The sequence below is a fragment of the Orcinus orca genome, chromosome 20 (genome assembly GCF_937001465.1).
Source record: "Orcinus orca chromosome 20, mOrcOrc1.1, whole genome shotgun sequence".
Lineage (NCBI taxonomy): Eukaryota > Metazoa > Chordata > Mammalia > Artiodactyla > Delphinidae > Orcinus > Orcinus orca.
In genome coordinates, this window is record NC_064578.1 from 19,204,937 (window position 1) to 19,222,917 (window position 17,981).

Here is a 17,981-nt window from a genome sequence, read left to right on the forward strand (position 1 = left end):
GAGAAGGGGGGATAGAAATAAAAGTCCCCGCGAAGGTCAGGGGTTCCAAGTGCAGTGACATACCTAAGGTATCCTGTCTCTAGTTCTGAAATACGTCTGCGCCCCACCTATCCCGGCATCAGACCTGTATATGGGCTGCTTTCCAAGCACCCGGGCTCCCGCCGCTGTATGCGGACTACATCCCCACGTGTCCGTGCGCCAGCAGCCAGCTCGCGTCTCCCGCGCGACTGCTGAGTCCAACTATGGAGGCGGAGGGGGCGGGCTTAAGACAACACCCCACCCAGGGGCGTGACCCGATGGTGGACCCCCTCCGGCTCTGCCTGGCCCCACCCCCAGCCATGTCCTCGGGCGCTTGAGGCCGCGGAGATTGACGTGAATCCGCGCGCCTTCGTCTGAGCGTGCGCGCGCCCGAGTGCGTGCGTCACCAGTGTCAGCTCCCGAGGGCTGGGCAGCCGGCGGCCGGGGTTGCGGAGTGAGAACGGCGGCGGCGAGAAGAGAATTGAACAGGTGGGGGCGCGGCACGCGGACGGAATCCCCCCACCCCCGAGAGGCCGAGAAGGCGTTCGACGCGACCCCTCCTCATCCACCAGGGAACCCCGCTCCATTGTCCTCCGGCCCCGCCCTCCATTGGGCACTCCCTTTGCCCCATCCCCCGCCTCTTATTGGCTGGAGGTCACGCCCCTCCTCGATCTCCCAGTCCCCATTGGCTCCTCTTCCACGTTATCCTCTCCCGGAGTTTCTTATTGGCTCAGGCCACACCCTCTCATTTATCACCAGACTCCGCCTTCAGCCTGGGCTCCTCCCACAACCATCTTTCATTCAGTCTGCATCTAGAGCTGGCTACTTTGGTCATGGGGGTGAATCGGACCCGTCCCTGCCCTCAGGGAGTTCAGGGGATGATGGGGGGACACGGACCTAGGCTCCAACAGTGACAGCCTAGGATGGTAAAGAAGCCGCCTGGGCACTGGGAACCTCTAAGACGCTGGGAAGGCTTCCCGGAGGAAGTGAGGCCTAAACCAAGTCCTGAAGAATGGTTAAGGAGTTTGCCACGGGGAGACATTGGGAGGGCATTCTTGGCAGAAGGACCTGAGACATGAAAGAAACAGGCATATTCTGGTAATTGCAAAGAGGTAGGTCAAATGAAAGAAGTGGAGATGAAGGGGATTAGTACAAGCAGAGGCCCCAGAGACCAGTGAGGAATCCAGAAAAGTGTATAGTTAGTTCAGGGGAGGGAAGCCTGAGGCCTGAAATCTTTTCCAGCAGCTTGTCACTAGGCAGAGTGCCGGGAGGAGGGGGAGGGGATCAGAACTAGATGGGGAAGCAAAGTGCAGGGATGATTCCAGTTCTGAGAAGACAAAGGCTCTTGGTTTCATTCCTTTATTAAGCAACTGTTCTGGGGACACAGCTGTGAACACTTAAAAGGAGAAAACAGATAAGTTCACTTGTACTGTACTTCAGATGGTGATAACTGCATCATAGGACAATATTGTGGAGAAGGGGAGGTTGTGGTGGAGAGTGTCTAGGGTAGGTTTATTTTATAGAGGGTGTGTTAGGGAAGCTTTTCTAAAAAGATATTTGTACAGAAATCTGAGGAAAGTGAGAGTGACCCCTGCAGTTATATGAGGGGAAAGCACTCCAGACGGGGGACATGTTCAGTTAGACGTTCAAGTAAAGATGTTGAACGGAGAACTGGCAACACTAGTCTGAAGTTCATGGAAGAAGTTTGGGCTGACATATTTAAAACCATGAGAGTGGATGAGATCACCTAGGGAGTGAGCATAAACGGAGAAGAGGAGAGAATTTTCCAAGTTCTGGACATTATAGTGTCAAGAGGTCAGAAAGATAGGGATTACCAGCAAGTAAGACCAAGAACAAACAGCCAGTGAGGTGGGAGAACCATGTTCCAGTGTATTTGGGAACCGAGTGGAGAACATGGCCAAGCCAAGATGAAGTCATTAAATTTGTCAAATTCTGCTGATCAATACGAAGATCATTGGTGACCTTGGTCAGATCAGTTTTGATAGAGAGTGGGGGACAAAAGCCCCCACTTGAAGCGAAATTGAAGAGAGAACAGGAAAGAAGGGATTGGAGACTGAGTATAGACGACTTGAGGTGTTGTGTTGCCCTAGGAAACCGCTGGAGGGAGATGCAGTGGAGCTGGAAGCGTGTGGGGTCTAGTGAGGGTTTTGTTTTGTTTTTTAAGATGGAGAAATAACAATATGTGTTTATCCTGATGGGAAGAATCCAGTAGAGAGGAAGAGATTGATGGTGCAGGAGATGTAGGAAAGGAGAGGAATGCTGGAATTATGTCCCTGAGCAGGCAGGAGAGTTTGGAGGCTGGAGCCTTCAGTCAGTCTCTGGGGAGAGACTGGGTTGGACTGAGCCCTGGTAGAGTCAGGGGTGAGTGTCCTGACACTGGCCTTGGATGACCACTAGAAAGATGACTCTAGGGGACAGACCAGGGATTGGCTTGGATTTGCTGAAGTTTCCCTCTGCTCACCAAAAGCTGATTCTAATTTGGATTTGAGCAGATGGCCCCGGGAGAGAGAGCATTCCAGGTGGAGGGACAAGCATAAGCAAGGGGCCTGCAGGCATTCAAACTGACTGAGGCCCAATCCCAATGGGCTGGAGGAAGTGGATGGAGCCAGGAGGGAGGGGCGGGGTGAGACTGAGAAAATGCCATAGGTAGAAGGCAGGTAGAAGGTAGTGAGACCCCCTCACCTGTCATCCTGGCAGCTGAGGCTACACTGTACCAAACTCCCAGTCTGGGTGGGCGCTGAGCACAGGGATTAGAAGAATCATGAATAGGGGCTTAGGCCTTGCTCTCAGAAGCTCACAGTCTAAGGGGATTTGAGTAACCACCATCTAGCTGGGTGTATGAGACTCTTCCTCCTGCTTTCCCCCAGTCCAGCTTGCTTGGGTGAGCCTGCTGGAGGGGATGGACACTAGGAGGTGAGGGGTCAGGTTAGAACCTGGCGTCAGGTCCTGGGCCCACCAAAGGCCCAGCAAGGGCAGTGTGGATGGAGCACAAGGCCTGCTGGTCCTCAGGCCACACCCACTCATGCTGGTCTCCACATGCCTTTCTGTGTCTCCAGAAGTCGACCGTGTGGGGAGTTGGAGTGACCCAGCTGGATGTGACCACCAGGACAGAATGGTGCTGGACTCAGGGGCTCAGGTGTATGAGCAGGCACCCCCCAGCCCACCATCCAGTCCCTCATCCTTGGGCCACAGGCTGAGGCCCTCAGACCGAGATGGGACAGCACTGTACCCCTGGCCTCGGTCCCTGGCCTTGCCCCTGGCTCTCTCAGTCCGCTCAGCCCTGCGGCCCCGGCCTGAGCCGCAGCCCTTCTCAGAGCTGCACTTGGGCCACCGTGGCCACATGCGTCGCAGTGAGAGCACCTACACCATAAACAGTATTGGCCGGCGGGGGGGCAGCACCCAGGGTCGGGCGCCACCTGGACAGGGACGGGACCCAGGTGGGGGCACCCTGCGGCCTGCGGCCTCCCTGCCTCACATTGCTAAGACTCGCAAGGGTGCAGGCCGTGGTGCCAGCAAGAGCCCCTGCATGTTGGTGGCCCTGCGGCCAACCAACATGGACCGTGAGCGGGACAAGTTCTTCCAGTCCCATTACACCTACAACCCACAGTTCGAGTATCAGGAGCCCATGCCTACGGCTGTGCTGGGGAAGTACAGTGAGGCCTCTGGACAGTTCCTCCATCAGGTCAGTCCAGACTGCCCACCTCACCCTGGCCCTACCACCTGAGAGGCCTGGCCTGACCTGCCACTGTGGCCCTTTGTGCAGGCGGTTGGCATCATTGAGGCTGTCCTGGAGAAGTTTGGTACCTATGAACGCTTTGAGGCTGCGACTGGGGGCCAGCTGCTGACCAAGTGCCAGATCTGGTCCATTGTGCGCAAATACATGCAGAAGGAGGGCTGCGCTGGGGAGGTGAGTTTGCCCTGCCTGCGAGGCCCCCTTTCCACATGCTCCAAACCAGGCTGCTGAGTGGGCAATGCCAGGCCCAGCTCGACACTGATGGAGCTAGTGACCTCGGGCAAGCCCTGCCCCTGCCCCTGCCCCGGTAAGGTGGGAGCTGGCTCCAGGCAGTGGTGGGGAAGGGTAGGTGTTGTGGCCAAGTGTCCAGCCTGGCTGCCTTGTGGCATCAGTGGGCCCACCTGCACACTGGCCCCTGGGCTGGTGGCCATGGCTCAGGGCTCTGCCGCCTGCAGGTTGTGGTGCAGCTGAGTGAGGACCTGCTGTCCCAGGCAGTGATGATGGTGGAGAACAGCCGACCAACATTGGCCATCAACCTGACTGGAGCCCGCCAGTATTGGTTGGAGGGCATGCTGCGGCACGAGATAGGTCAGGGTGTGGGTAGGCGGGTGGGCGGGTAGGGGTGAGAGGGGGCTGGGACAAGGGGGGGGGCAGTGAGGGTCTCCAGTAACCCCACCCCCTCTCTTTCTTCCCCTTCCCTCCGGAGGATGGGCCCCTTCCCTTCAGGAGCAGCTACCTCCTTCCTCTGGCTCACAGACATAGGCCAGAACATGCCAGCCCACTCTCTGGGCTCACCCTCATTTCTTGTTCCTTCTGGGTATCTTTTCTTCCCTCTACTTCCTCTATGATTTTCCTTGACAGTGGGGCTAGACTGCTGAGGCCCAGACAGGCCAGAGGGAGAGCCCTAAGGGTCCCACAAGCCCAGCCAACATGCAGGCCCTCCCCGGTGGGTGGAAGTTCAGATCCTGGGAATGGAATTAGCTGAAAACACACAGAGCTGGGTTTAGGAGGGGTTAGGGCCAGCCTGGAAAAGCGAGCATGGGACACTAATTACTATTCTTTTCTGTCTGTCCCTCCTCATCAAGAATCCTGTTGCTCTGGGCAAAAGATGGTTTTTGCTGGGGACATCAGCATGATATGGGCATGCAGGATGTGGGGCTGGGGTAGTGTGTGAGTTCCTGCACCTCTCTGGGGGTTGGGGGGCAGTGTGAGTTTGGGAGAGTTTGTGTGGGTGTGTGTAGCCCTGGACGGGTGAGGGAGGGTTCATGTATGTGAGACTCTGGATCCTTGGGTGTGAGTTCACCTGAGCAGAGTCTTCATGCTGCCTGGGGTTGGGTGAGTATGAGTTTGGGGTGGAGGGGACTTGTGTAAGAGCCTAGGTTTAGAGGCATAAGGATATGTGAGTCGCTGGCTAGAGGTCCAGCTGGGCAGACCAGGACCCAGGCTGGGCAGGAGGGTCCCTTGGATGTGCGGCCCAGCGCAGCCTCTCCCTCGCCCACCCCACAGGTACCCACTACCTGCGGGGCGTGAACAACGCGCGGCAGCCGTGGCACAGCGCCGAGGGCCGGCTGCAGTATGGGCTGAGGCCAGCGAACCCCACCGAGGAGGGCCTGGCCAGCCTGCACAGTGTGCTGTTCCGCAAGCAGCCCTTCCTGTGGCGCGCCGCGTTGCTCTACTACACCATCCACCGCGCCGCGCACATGTCCTTCCGCCAGCTGTTCCAGGACCTGGCGCGCTACGTGCAGGACGCCGACGTGCGCTGGGAGTACTGCGTGCGCGCCAAGCGCGGCCAGACTGACACCTCGCTGCCCGGTGGGCGCCTGTGCAGTGGGGAGTGTCCTGATCTGTGGCAGGGGTGCGGGGGGGGTTCAGGTGGGGCTTTGGGCCTAGGGCTCACGGCCCTCCCGTGTCCACAGGCTGCTTCAGCAAGGATCAGGTGTACCTGGATGGCATCGTGCGCATTCTGCGGCATCGCCAGACCATCGATTTCCCGCTGCTGACCTCGCTGGGCAAGGTGAGGGACCACGGGCCTTCGAGGGCCCAGCCAGCTCTCCCCATCACTGCGGTATTCCCTGAGCCTCTGATTGGAACTCAACTGAGGACTGGGTGCTAGGCCTCTCTGATGGGGGGAGCGTGGGTGGAGGTGAGCACAGGAGGTGAAATGACAGTCTGGCAGCCAATATAGGTGCTTGAGCCAGCCCACAGGTGTGTGTGTAGACACTGCACTTCAAAGGAGGTGAGAGCATTCCAGGCCAAGGGAGCAGTCAGGAAGGCCTGGGGAAGGAGGCTGGAGAAATGACCAGGGAACAAGTCCTTGGCGCTGGGTATTTGTGCCAGGCTGAGGAAGTCGAATTTCATCCAAAGCAATGGGGAATCCTAGGAGCTTTGAGCAGAAGAGTGGCACAGATGGTTTGCCTTAGAAGGCTCCCTCTGTCATATGGGAGGAGAGGCCTAGGGAAGGGAGTGCAGGGGGAAAAGGAGGAGGCCTTTCCAATCACTTCTGCAGACTCGACGGTGGTCTGGCATAACCCAGCAGTGGCCGTGCAGATGGAGGGGAAGCAGCAAGCTGGAGAGATCTTCAGAGTGGATCTTTTTAACTCAGTGGCCACTCTGAGTGGGAGGGTGACAGATACTACGCGCCCACCTGGAATGTGACCTAGGGGGCTGTGAGGAGGGTGGGGATGGCATAGGCTGGCACCCAGTAATGCTGGATATGGGGAGTCTGAGGTGCCTGAAGGATATTCAGGGGAAGGCGTTCAGAAGGCAGTTGGATACCCAGGTTTGGAGGTGAAGGGGGAAGCTGGACTGGAGACAGGAGTGAGGTTGTAGGACATAGATGATAAAACAAGGTGTTGAGAGAAAGAGCAAACACCCAGGACTGAGCCTCAGGGTACATAACATTGGGAGTGGATCAGGAGGGGAGAGGGAGGAGTTGCAGGAGCAAAGGGCTATGGGCCATTGCAAGAGAGCTGGGACCAGCTGCCTGAAAGCCAGGGCACCCTGCCTACTCCTGAGGCCCAGCTTTCTTCCTGCAGGTGTCCTATGAGGATGTAGATCACCTTCGGCCCCATGGGGTGCTGGACAAGACCCGGGTGCCCCACTTCATGCAGGACTTAGCACGCTACCGGCAGCAGCTGGAGCACATCATGACCACCAACCGGCTGGATGAGGCAGAGCTGGGCCGCCTGCTGCCTGATGACTGATACTGCTTGAGGGCTACAGGCAGGGGCCCTGGAAAGAGGGCTCCAGATCAGCCCCCAGAACATGAAGCTGGCTGCTCTGTGCTTCCACAGCCTGCGTGTTTCTTGGGGAATGGGGAGGGCAGAAGCATTTCAGGAGGGAGGAGAGGCAACAGCAGAGAGTTTGTGCCCCTTGCTAGCCTCCCGGGACCCTGAAGGCCAACAGCAGCATGTCAGGCAAACTAAATCTGCCCTCCTGTCTCCAGCTGCCTTTTGAGCAGAGGAAAAGCCTGGGGGCAGGAGGGAAGCTGGATGGGGATGAGGGGGTGGCTTGGGAGTAGAAACTTGTTCTCGCACGAGATGGCTTTGGGTGTCTGCATACTCCAGTCCTTTCCTCCCCCACCTGGCCCCTTGGTGCTCCTTCAGCTTTCATGCTGTCTACCTCTCACTGGGTCCTGGTGGGGATCTCCCTTCTGGGGGTGACTGCGTGAGCCTGAGGTCCTGGCTTTCACACAGACTCAAGGAGCAGGGATCCTGGTAGTAGAGACCCAGCTGGGCTGGGGTGTGCTTTCCAGCATTTTGCCTCTCCCACTGTCATGTATTTATTCCTTATTTATGTGCTCTACTTACTGGGGCTGGGACGCAGCAGTTTCTGAAGGTTTGATGGAGGGAACAGGGCTCCTCTGGAAGGCACCAATTGTTCCTAGCTCCACTCACTCACTCACTCACTCACTCTCTCTCACACAAACATACACACACACACACACACACACCCCTTGCGAATCAAGCTAAGAGCTCACCTGGCCCTGCCTTCATCCCCTGCACTGGCCTCTACTGTCCCTGTCTTTGCCCACACCCTCACAGCTGGTCTCTGGCAGAGGTTGGCATAGCCTGGCAGCAGCCACAATTAAGCCTGAGGGGCAGGCCCCTCGTTCCTAGTTCTGAGCCCCTCCTAGACCAGGAGAGGTGCCAAGATAACTGTTGCTTCCAGTTTCATCTCAGACTCAGCTGTGTGAGGTTGACCCTGTCCTACTCCCTCCCTTGGCCTTAGTTTTCCCATCTGAAAACTTGGAAACACAGCTGCAAAGTCCTTATTCATTTAGTCAGTGAATATGTATAGAGCGCCTTCTGTGTGCCAGTTAACTGGTCACAACCCTCCCTGAGCTCCCAGTCCTGAGAGAAGCCAATTAAAACAATTACAATGAACTGTGTGGGCTCTGCCTACTTGAGATCCCTTTCTCTTTCTAGTCTCACTTCCCAAGGTGGTGAGCTCTAGCCTTCTCTAAGTGGAAAGAAGTACCCTTTTCCTGGCTCTTTGTGCCAGGCCTAGGGGCTTTCATGAGGTGGGGCTGGTGACTACACATGTCCCCAAATGGTTCACGAGGATAAAAGGGCTGTGGAGCAGGGCCCAAGGGTCTGGCCCTTGTCCCACTGGGGACTCTCCAGGGGTACAGCTTGGGCTATTGAGGATGGAAAGGGGTTGAGGACTGGGCCGTGGGCACAGGGCTGCCCAGGTCATTGGGACTTAGAGGTACAAATCCACACCCTAGTTCCTGGGCAAAGAGCCAGAATCACAGAGTCCAAGCTGACCCTCCAGAGTTTATTCACTTTCAGTGGTACTGGGACAGAGGGAGGCTTCGTGGCATCTGACCCCGGCAGGGCAGGATCCTAGATCCCATCCTGCTAGGGCGAGGAGCGGCCTGTCAGCTTTAAGGCTTTCAGGAATCTAGAGATGACGGAAGGGGTGTGGTCAGTCAGGTGGACCCCCCCCTCCGCCCCCCAGGCCACGCCCTCCCACCAGGTTTGGTCGGCCTCACACCTTCAGATTCGTCCCCAGCCTCTAGGTCGGGCTCCGGCTCCAGGTCGGGCTCTGGTTCCGTCCCTGGCTCTGGTTCAGGATCCATTTGGGGCTCCAACTCCGGTTCAGCCCCTTCAGAGGTCTCAGCTTCCAGCTCTGGCTCAGGTTCTGTCCCTGGCTCTGGTTCAGGATCCATTTGGGGCTCCAACTCCGGCTCAGCCCCTTCAGAGGTCTCAGCTTCCAGCTCTGGCTCAGTTTCCTCGACGGTTCCGGATTGCGCTGCCTCGGAGTCCTCAGGACCCCGGGCCTCATCGCAATCTGAAGCTCTGGGCAGCCAGGGGCATGCGGTCCCTGAGCCAGCTGCCTCAGGAGTCCAGTGGCCTGGGCATGGAGGGTCGTAGCTTCGTTCTCGGTAGCCTACGGCGGAGGTGGGAGTGCCTCAGATTCATTTTACCCCTCTGAGGTTTCCCCTGCACACGTGCGGGTCTTTGGGGAAGACCTCAACTCCTTCCTCCCACGCCACGCCCCCTCCTCTGACCTAGGCCCCGCCCTCGCGCGCGCTCTCACCCGTGCCCACGTGCTGCCAGTCCCAGGCGGGGTCGGGCGCGCGCACGGTTCGCTGGGCGCAGCTCAGCAGCTCCTGGCAGGCGGCTTCGCCCTTGCTTTGCACCAGCAGCAGCAGGCGGCGTACCCTGCGCTCGGCATCAGGCAGCGCGTCCAACGCCTCGTATTCGGGCCCGGTGAGCACGCCCCGTGCCAGCAGCGCATCCAGCAGCAGCCCCGAGTCCGACTGCAGCGTCTCTACCAGGCGTTTCCGCTCGCGATCGATCGTCTCTGATGGCCTCTCCTGCGTGTTGCCCATGGTGGGGGCTGCATGGGAGGTGGGGGGAGAGAGGTAGTGGGGGCCGGAGCTCCCCTGACCTTGACCTCTCTCCCAGGGCCCCAGTGAACACCCGTGACTGGGGTCTCTACTCTGACGGCTCTCCCCAAGCATGTCCTCCCTCCTGAGCCCCTGCCACCTGCAGATCCTGCGATCCATTCAGACCCAGTTTATCCAAACTAACTTCTCTTTCCCAACCTGCTTCCCCAACTTAACAGGCAGAAAGACCTACAACTGATCCTGATACCCCCACACCCAGCTTGCAGTCAAGTTCTTCCCAGTCTGTCCAATATTTCTGTCAACCTCACCACTTACTTAGTCTAGCCTTTCACTTCCATCCTAGACCCTGCAGAGCCCCGAATCCCCCCACTCCCAGATCCTGAAGTGCTAAGAGCCTCCGCTGCTTCTCTCACCCACCGGAGGAAGTCCAGGCCCCTTATCCTGAGGTCCATCCTTCCAGGACAGGACCTGCCCCTGCACCACCTCACCAATGCCACCACCATGTTGTAACCCCAAAGTGGTCTCATGGTCTCTCCTGGTTCTAATACCTGAGCAGGGATACCTGAATTCTCTTGAGTCTTAGCTCTGACCAAGATCTCCCGACATCACCTGAGACCAAACTGTCTCCCTGCTGCCCTGGGAATGATTTACAGCCATCATCTTTAAGTACCCAGGGCCCAACTCACAAAAGCTACCAGCAAACATTGAATTTTCACTGTTTTCCTCCATAGATCCTCCCATTTTGAGAGGCTGTCTCTTCCAAACAGCAGGTGTTAGGCAGACATTAATCTGCTTTGTTCATTTATTGACAACCAAGGACAATGGCCCATCTCCTCTTGGGTGGCCTGACCCAGGCAGCAAGGCCCCTGGCATTAAGGGCAATTAGGTCAGGCCCCGGACCACTCCCCCTCTCAGCCCATCTCCGCTGGCCTTGGCTTTGTCCACAAAACACCCTCCGGGATCTCGTCCTCCCTTTGGGGTCCCTCCTTTACCTCCTTACCTGGTTCTAGGTCTAGGATTTGGTCCTAGCCCCCATCCTGCTTCCCAGGTCTCACTACCTGGTGTCATGCTATGCCTCCCTGGTCATTTCACCCCTCCTAGCCATACTGAAGAGTCAGCCCTTCCCCCAGGCCATGAGCAGAGACCAGGACTACCCTTTACCCCTCTCTCTCCCTTCATGTCCCATCAGGGACAAGTGCTGCTCCTCCACTTCTCAGTGAGATATCAGCATCTCCCTCAACCCCTCCATGGTCACCTCATCTCCTGTAACAGTCTCTCTGAGTACCGCTCACTCCTATCCCATCACCCCCACAGAACAGTGACTTTGACAACTCTCTGGGGTAGGGCTTTTGTCCCCATTTTACAGATAAGGGGACAGGCACAGAGAGATCGAGTGGCAGAAGTGGAATCTGACTTGCTCCAGCCTGAACTACAAGGTCTCCTGCCAAGCAAAATGTCAGCCGTAACTACCTGTCCCCCACACCCCCACAGCTTATCAGAGAGAATCCAGACTATCTGTTCACTTCCCACCCCCTGGACAGCCAGGCTTTCCCCCACTTCCCTCCACCACTCAGTACTGGCACTTCCCAAACTTCACAGATGCTGTTGCCTAGGCCTGGAATGCCCTTTCCTCCCTCCATGCTGTGGATCCATCCTCCAAGACTCAAATGTCCCCTCATCCACCCCAATGCCTGAGTGTCCCACAAGCAGGCTGGTTCCTTCTCCTCTGTACCCCAGTGAACAACATACAGCCTCACCACTAGGCTGACATCACTGCACCGTGTACTGTGGATCCTCTGCCCTCTTCACTTGAGGCTTCCAAAGCCTGTCCCCCCAGTCGAGTGCAGGAAGGGAGGGAGGACAGAATCCACTCTGTACAGGTGCAGAGAGGGAGGAGGAAGATTAGACTGGCCCCTCCTTCTCTCTCACGCCTCCCCAAGTTCTTTTCATGTTAGCCTCCTCCTTCCGTTACCCCGAGTCCCGTCCTCTGTCCTGTCTGGGGTGCAGAGACACCAGCTGGTACGGGTCCTCACCCTGAAACTCAATGCTCAGAAGTGAATACCGAAGTTATCTCCTTCAGTGCTCACAGCCCAGATCCTTCCCGGAGCACCAGGCAGCTCCAGTTACGAGGCGTGGACGGGGTCTCTGTCGCCCTCCCCACCTCGCTCCCCGCGCGTCCTTTTGCTAGGGAGCGAAGGTGGTGGAAAACTGCGGGAGCCTTTGCGCACGTGCGAACCCTTAACTCCCCTCCACCCAGCCCCAGAGCTAGAGTCCTGCCGAGGGGCGGGGCTCACAGACCTCCTTCGGGTGCGGCTGGTTTTGGTGGGGCGCGGATTTTGCCCAAACTCAGTTTCTCTTCCCTACCGCAGCCGGTCCGTGCGCTCCCGGCGGCCCCACTCACTGGTCGAGCCTTGGCTGGGGAGGAGATGACGAGGCAGAAAGGGCCGGGCGCGGTGGAGATGGAAGCAGCAGCTGCGGCGGGGGCGGGCCGGCCAGGGCTGCCGGGAACCCGGAGGGGGTGGGGAAAGGGGGCCATTCTTCCCGGGACGCGGGGAGGCAGGCCGCAGAGGCCGCGTACCGCCTAGGCTCGTACACGTAGTCTGCTTTCCCTCTTCACCCCGGGCGCGCCGGATGAGTCAGGGAGGGGACAGTTAAGCCCGCGGCCCCAAGTATCCCGGCAATTCCCAGGCGTTTTACACCCATCTTTGCCTGTCACAGACAAGGCTCAGAGGAGACCAGCTTACCCAGGCTCACAGAACGGATGCACTGCGGTGCTGGGTGTGACCCCAAAAGTCCCCGCTTCCCGGAGGTCGCAGTGGCCACGCGCCAGCCCTGGATTCGGACCCGGAGGATGGGGCCTAAGCAGGAGAACTAGGGACAGAATCCCCAAGCACCTCCACCCTTCAAGGGTTCCTCGATTAAAGCCCTAGGATCTGGACGCTGCTACGAATGCCAAGTCGCCCCCCACCCATGACTTCTGTGCTCCATGGTCGGTAGAGAAAAGAGATCAGAAACACAGAAAAAAACGCAGTTTTATGCAGGGCTCGGTATTGGAGAGGGGCTGCCAAGGTAGGAGGGGCTTCACTCAGCCTCCAGCAGGGGCTCAAGGAAGCCGAGCCGGGCGTGCTGCCGGCCAGCCCACCCCTCAGCCAGGCTGGTTTCAGAGTGGAGGGGGCTCTCAGGGGGAGGGGTTGGCCCCTGGGCTCAGGTAGGAGGCGCGGCTCTCAGGGGCGCTGTAAATGGTTAAAGCTCCCGGCAGGCTGAGGGCTGGGCCTCCCAAAGCGGCTTGGACATCCAGCAGGAGTGGTGTCCCCAGCATGGAGTCCTTCCCTAGGAGGAGTGGGGCTGTGCTCAGCGGGGAGAAACGGTCGCCTCCTTTCTTCAGGGAAGGAGAGCTTCACTCGCCTTGCCCTCCGGTCAGTTAGGATGAAACATCCACTCCCAACCCCCCACTCTCTTCCAGCGGCTCAAGCAGCTTAAGCAGTACTCTGCAGAGCAGCCTGCCTCCGGGGATTTCCCTCCAAAACACCAACTGCCCCGCCCACGCAATCGTGGTAGCTCAGGCCCCTACGGGCCTCCCCCAGGTCCTAAGTCACCACAATTATTACCTGGCCCTGGAGAATTTAACCCCTTGACCGCCAGCTCAGTCTCACCCTTCTCTGGAACCAAGGGCTGCAACTGCAGAAGAGAACCCCAGGAAGCAGCTGGGGAGGGAGCTGGGGCTTTGGCTGAGGGAGAACAGCTGTGGACCAAAGGGCTTGGCCGAACAACCCTGAATCCCCTGCCCTCCCCACCCCCATCTTACCAGGGACAGCTCCATGTCTAAGTCCATGAGAGTCCACTCCCGCCCCTGGAGGCTGGTGCCCAGCACCTAGGGGGAGCTCTGGGTCAGTGGTGTCCTCCCCAGGCTGCACAAGCAGCTGGACCCCACCAAGCCCCATGCCTCTGCCCTGCTGAAGGTGTACTCACATCTAGGGGCCCTGCAGGCTCCACACCTTCAGGGGGGGCCCGAAGCAGCATTGGAGGCAACAGACTCTCCGGGCTCCGGGCTCCTCTCTCCAGGTCCAGAGGCCCCCTGTGCACGGAAAACTGCCGTTGGCCTGCAGTGCCCAACCCCACCCCCCATTAGGTTCCCAAGGAACCTGAATACATCAGGATCTAAATCTGACAACATATAGAAAATGCTGGAAGACGATCCCCCCACACACACGTAGAGGGGCACACAGAGAGTGCCTCTGCCTCCTACTTTTGGCCTGAGGTTTGGGTTGTGTCCCCTCCCTGTGCAATTATCAACATCAGTGGTTCTTAAACTGTTGCGTACTTTACAATCTTTACAAGCACCCCAGTGGTTGCATTTAACATGCAGATTCCTGAGCCCTACCACTGACATGTTTCCACTTTCTAGGGGCCTCTGAAGCTGGTACTCCTTAGAGCAGCTCTGAGAAATCAGGTGAGACCGTGGTGCCCAACCGACCAGCCAGCCACCAAGGGGCAGAGAAGGCTGGGAAGTCTGGGGGCTAGTTAGTGCTGATCTAGCTGCAGAAGTGGCCCACAGGGCTTATAGTCAAAAATGGTCTCTCTGCTCACCTGTCAGGAACCTCCCTGGGGCCTCTTGGTTCAGGCTGCTGGGCACTCCTGGGCCCCTCGGGGCTAAGGCTCCCTTTCCCTTCCAGGATGGCCTGCACCACAGCCACAGGCAGCGGTGGGGGTGCTGTCACGCAGAAGTCACACTCGTTTGGGGCCAGGGCCAGCCCGGCCTCGCCTTCCCCCCCTGGGCTGGCTGGCTCTTCTTTGAGCAGTGCCAGGCCCTTCTCCCTGCACCAGAGAAAAGCTTCAGCCAGACCCTGGCACTGCCCTCTCCCCCATCCCCACAGCCATCTGGGCTGCCAGGCCCTCAGCCACAGGCTCCCCAGAGGGCAGCCCCTGTCCCTCTTACCTCCTGCCACCACTGGAGGGAGAAAGCCTGGTTCCTTCAGGGGATGGAGAGTCTTCCGGAATGTCAGAGATGATGGGGCCCCTGGCCCTGTGAGGGCTGCTGAGGCCCAGGGTGGTCTCTGGGAGAGGCTGTAAGTAGAAGATGAGGCCCAGCCCTTCACCTCAAGCCACAGGGTGAGCCAGAACCCAGCCAGTACCACATGGGCTAGATCTAAGGGGGAAGGTTTGAGGGAGGAAGCTGGGCCCATGCTGGGGAGCCTGGGTCTGGTGGGAGGGAAAGCTGGCCTCCATCTTCTCTTCTTTTTGGGGAATGTGGAAAGGGAACAGGCTCTCCATAAACCAAGCTGTGCTCTAGGGAAGAGAGAAGCAAAAACCTACCGATTGGATAAAGTAGGGGTCCTGCAGGAGGGCACCAGGTAGGGGGCAGGCGTTGAATTTGGCTGGTGTTGGGCACCCCTCATCCAGCATCAGGGACCTGTGCAGGGTGGCCAGGGCACAGGCAGGGGGCTGGGTAGGTTCATCTCCCATGCCCCTCAGCCTGCACCACCTCCCTCCCACAGGCCCCAGCAGCCAAGTCAGCAGAGCTGAGGCCTGTTGCCAGGGCATCAGTCACATGCTAGAGGCAGAAGGGGCTCCCCCCAGAGATGGGGGCCCTTTGGGGGTAGAGAAGGGAGGGAGGGAGTGTGGTTTGAGACCCAGACCCTCTACTGTTGGGATGCTTTGGGGTGAGGGGTAAGGGGATGATGGGGTGGAAATATGGGGTTAAGGTCCTGGAACTGAGGGGTCTGAGAGTGGGGGTTTTGGTGGTAGAGTTGGGGGTAGAGGGGGAAAGCCCTGGAAGGGGGCCCTTGGGGGGATGGCCATTGGGTGAGGAAGACTGTAATGCAGGGGAAAAGAATGAGGATTCCAGGTGAAGGGGCTTCTGGAGGAGAAGGAGTCCTGCCTGGGTTTCTGTGAGGGTCCTGGAAGGGGTGGGGGCGTCCCTGGGTTTCTCACTCACAGCTTTCTCTTAGTTCCTGCGCTGCTGGACCCCGCCTGAAGTGGCCCAAAGAGGCACTGGATCAGCTGAAGAGAAAGCAAAGGGTTAACTCATACTTTGGACCTTGCCTCCCACCCTAACGAGGCACTCCAGGTGGCTTCCAGGACTGGGGGGCGGGTGGTACGTTGAGGAGTGACAGAGAGAAGTGGGGTGGGGGGAGAGGAACACCTTGCCAATGACCCGGTGCTGCTGACCGTGGCTCTGCCGCAGCGTCACCACCTCCCTCCACAAGATCTCGTTCTGCCTGGGGGAAAGGCGTGGGGGGGTGCTGAGGCATCTGAGAGTTCGCCCGGTCACCACCCCCCACAGAATGGCAGGCCTGAACCGGCGCCCACTCGGATGATCACCCGTCCATAGACAACAGACTTCCTCAGCTCGGCCCATTGGTCTCGATGGAGGCGCCAAGGCATGAGAGAGGAAGGAGCTGCCTAGAAACGCTTGGAAGCCAGTGCCCCCTCGCCCAGACCCTCCCTTCCCCCTCCCCATCCTCCTCCGCCCCCTCCCCCGCACTGCCTGAGCTCCCGCAGCCGCGCCTCGGTGCTCTCCTGCACTCCCCGAAAAGCCTGCACCTCGCCCAGAAGCCGGCCCAGGTCCTCAGGGCGCCAGCGGCCGTCGTCGCCGCGCAGCGCAGGCACCTGCAGGTGGGAGGCACCCTCAAGTCAGAGTCGCAGGAAACAGCTGTCCCACCTCCACCCCGGTTTGCTGGTTCCTGCAGGCCGCCCCCACCTTACGCCGCACGCGTTCCAGTAATTGCTCTCGGCCGCGCACGAAGCTCGGGTGCTGGAACTCGACGTGGTCCCGTTCCGGCCTCAGCAGGCCACCCTGCTCGATGCTCACCACCTTCCGAAAACCGTCTAGGGAGTAGGGCGTGGGGGCGTAAATTGCCCCGCCCCCCCGCACCAAGTCACCCACGCACGCGTCCCGCCCGGCCCTAGGGACTCACACATGTTGAGTTGCCGCACAAAGCTCGCCATGTTGCTGTGCTTGAAGTACTGGGGCAGCACTTCCTTGGCAAAGCGGCTCTGGTCGCTGACGAGGAAACTGGTTCCGCTCTGTGGAGAACGCCGCCCGCCCACCCACCGTGCGGGCGGAGACCAGACGACACCGTGAGCGGTGCCCGCCCACGGCGAAGCCAGCGCTCTGGCGCGCGCGCATACACACTCGCACTCACTCTGGGGACCGAGGCTACCATTCGTGGGGACGTGGGACGAGGCCAGGCCAGAACCAGCTCTGGCCTAGCCTGGGGCGACCACAATCTCTATCTCAGCCCACCCAGACTCCGTACTCGGTTCTCTGAAAGTAAGAGCAGAGGGCAAACCTGGGTTCCAGCCCCGGACGGCTCCCAGACCCGCGATGTGACTCTGAGCTACAACCAGGCCCAGCCCTTCCCTTCTCCTGGCCTCTCTGTGTTCCAATCTGTCTGATGGGCAGGGTGGGAACTAAATGACCTGGAAGATCCTTCGGGTTCTAGGTCTCCTCCAGAAGTCTCCTACCCTGTCCTCTGCCCGGAGGAAGTCGCCTCACCTCCATCTCGAATACCCCCTCCAAGCCGTCGCATACCCTGGACGGCTGAATCAAGGGACCCTCAGCCCCGTCCCAGGCAGGGACAGGGTGAGCGTGGACGTTCACTGACGTGGAGGAATCCCGGGGACCACTGAGGAAGTCGAAAGGCCCCAGCCCTCACCGGGCTCCAGCGGATCAGGTGGTCGGTGACCGGGTCGCCCACCAGCGCCCACAGCTTGCCAAGGAAGGCTGGCACGGGACTAGGGCCCGGCTCCGTGGGCAGCGCGGCTGGCGCTTCCTGCATGGCGCAGTCCCGGCCCCGTTTAACGCTTGGGCCCGGCCGCCGCTGGCTTGTCAAAGCCGCGGAAAGTGCTGCGTTTGCCGCCCGCTCCGCCCTACTCCGCCTCCCGGCGCCGGGTCAGGTGGGGGCCACGTGCGAACCAGCGGGGCGGGGCTCTGACCGCGGCCTCAGCACTGGCAGTATGTGCGTGGGGGCGGGGTGCGGTAGGGAGGTAGACCTGCGTTCGAGTCCCACCCCTCTCTCAGGCCCGCTGTTTCCTCCTTTGTTCTTCGGGAGAATCCAGCGTACACAGCGTGGTGTGGGCTGGGAAAGTCCTATAAGGCGATGGCGTGGGCATAGTGAAGCCTCGGTTAGAGGGGCAGAAAGGAGCGAGCTTGAGAGCGGGAGGGTGGGGGAAGGAGAAGCTGGCCCCCTCCCGCCGAACCCTGGGGCGTTGTCATTCGGAAGATGCGAGTGCCCCGACACTGACCCCCGCAGCCGCACCAGTGGAAGTAAACCGTGAGGTCTCGAACTCTCCCACCCCTGCCCGGACCCCTCCTCCGGCATCTGCTGGTTCTCCTCCCTCACCCTTCAG

General features: G+C 59.3%; 2 protein-coding genes across 20 annotated transcripts; one reads left to right on the forward strand and one right to left on the reverse strand.

Moving 5' to 3' along the window:
• Positions 1–114: 114 nt before the first annotated feature.
• Positions 115–7,057, forward strand: MATCAP1 (microtubule associated tyrosine carboxypeptidase 1). 9 transcript variants are annotated; one of them, XM_049703762.1, is made up of 8 exons: positions 115–507; positions 3,096–3,175; positions 3,647–3,721; positions 3,803–3,946; positions 4,228–4,360; positions 5,279–5,584; positions 5,689–5,786; positions 6,808–7,057. In XM_049703762.1, the coding sequence occupies exons 2-8, from the start codon at positions 3,152–3,154 to the stop codon at positions 6,973–6,975; spliced, it is 948 nt and encodes a 315-aa protein (XP_049559719.1). In that variant the 5' UTR covers positions 115–507; positions 3,096–3,151; the 3' UTR covers positions 6,976–7,057. The 9 variants fall into 9 exon arrangements, with proteins under 9 accessions (XP_049559719.1, XP_033263625.1, XP_049559721.1 ...); XM_049703760.1 differs by lacking the exon at positions 115–507 and adding an exon at positions 1,140–2,920; XM_033407734.2 differs by having other exon boundaries at positions 3,096–3,721.
• A 1,473-nt stretch (positions 7,058–8,530) lies between these two features.
• On the reverse strand, positions 8,531–17,847 carry HSF4 (heat shock transcription factor 4). Of its 11 annotated transcripts, XM_049703750.1 has the most exons (14): positions 15,772–16,034; positions 15,565–15,629; positions 14,943–15,039; positions 14,566–14,693; positions 14,217–14,444; positions 13,599–13,704; positions 13,435–13,500; positions 13,238–13,307; positions 12,374–12,461; positions 11,928–12,127; positions 9,317–9,619; positions 8,897–9,166; positions 8,771–8,824; positions 8,531–8,677 (listed from the first exon to the last, which is right to left on the reverse strand). In XM_049703750.1, the coding sequence occupies exons 1-14, from the start codon at positions 15,985–15,987 to the stop codon at positions 8,670–8,672; spliced, it is 1,899 nt and encodes a 632-aa protein (XP_049559707.1). In that variant the 5' UTR covers positions 15,988–16,034; the 3' UTR covers positions 8,531–8,669. The 11 variants fall into 11 exon arrangements, with proteins under 11 accessions (XP_049559707.1, XP_033263617.1, XP_033263615.1 ...); XM_033407726.2 differs by having other exon boundaries at positions 8,771–9,166; positions 14,217–14,340; positions 15,798–16,034; XM_033407724.2 differs by having other exon boundaries at positions 8,771–9,166; positions 15,798–16,034.
• Between the last annotated feature and the right edge of the window lie 134 nt (positions 17,848–17,981).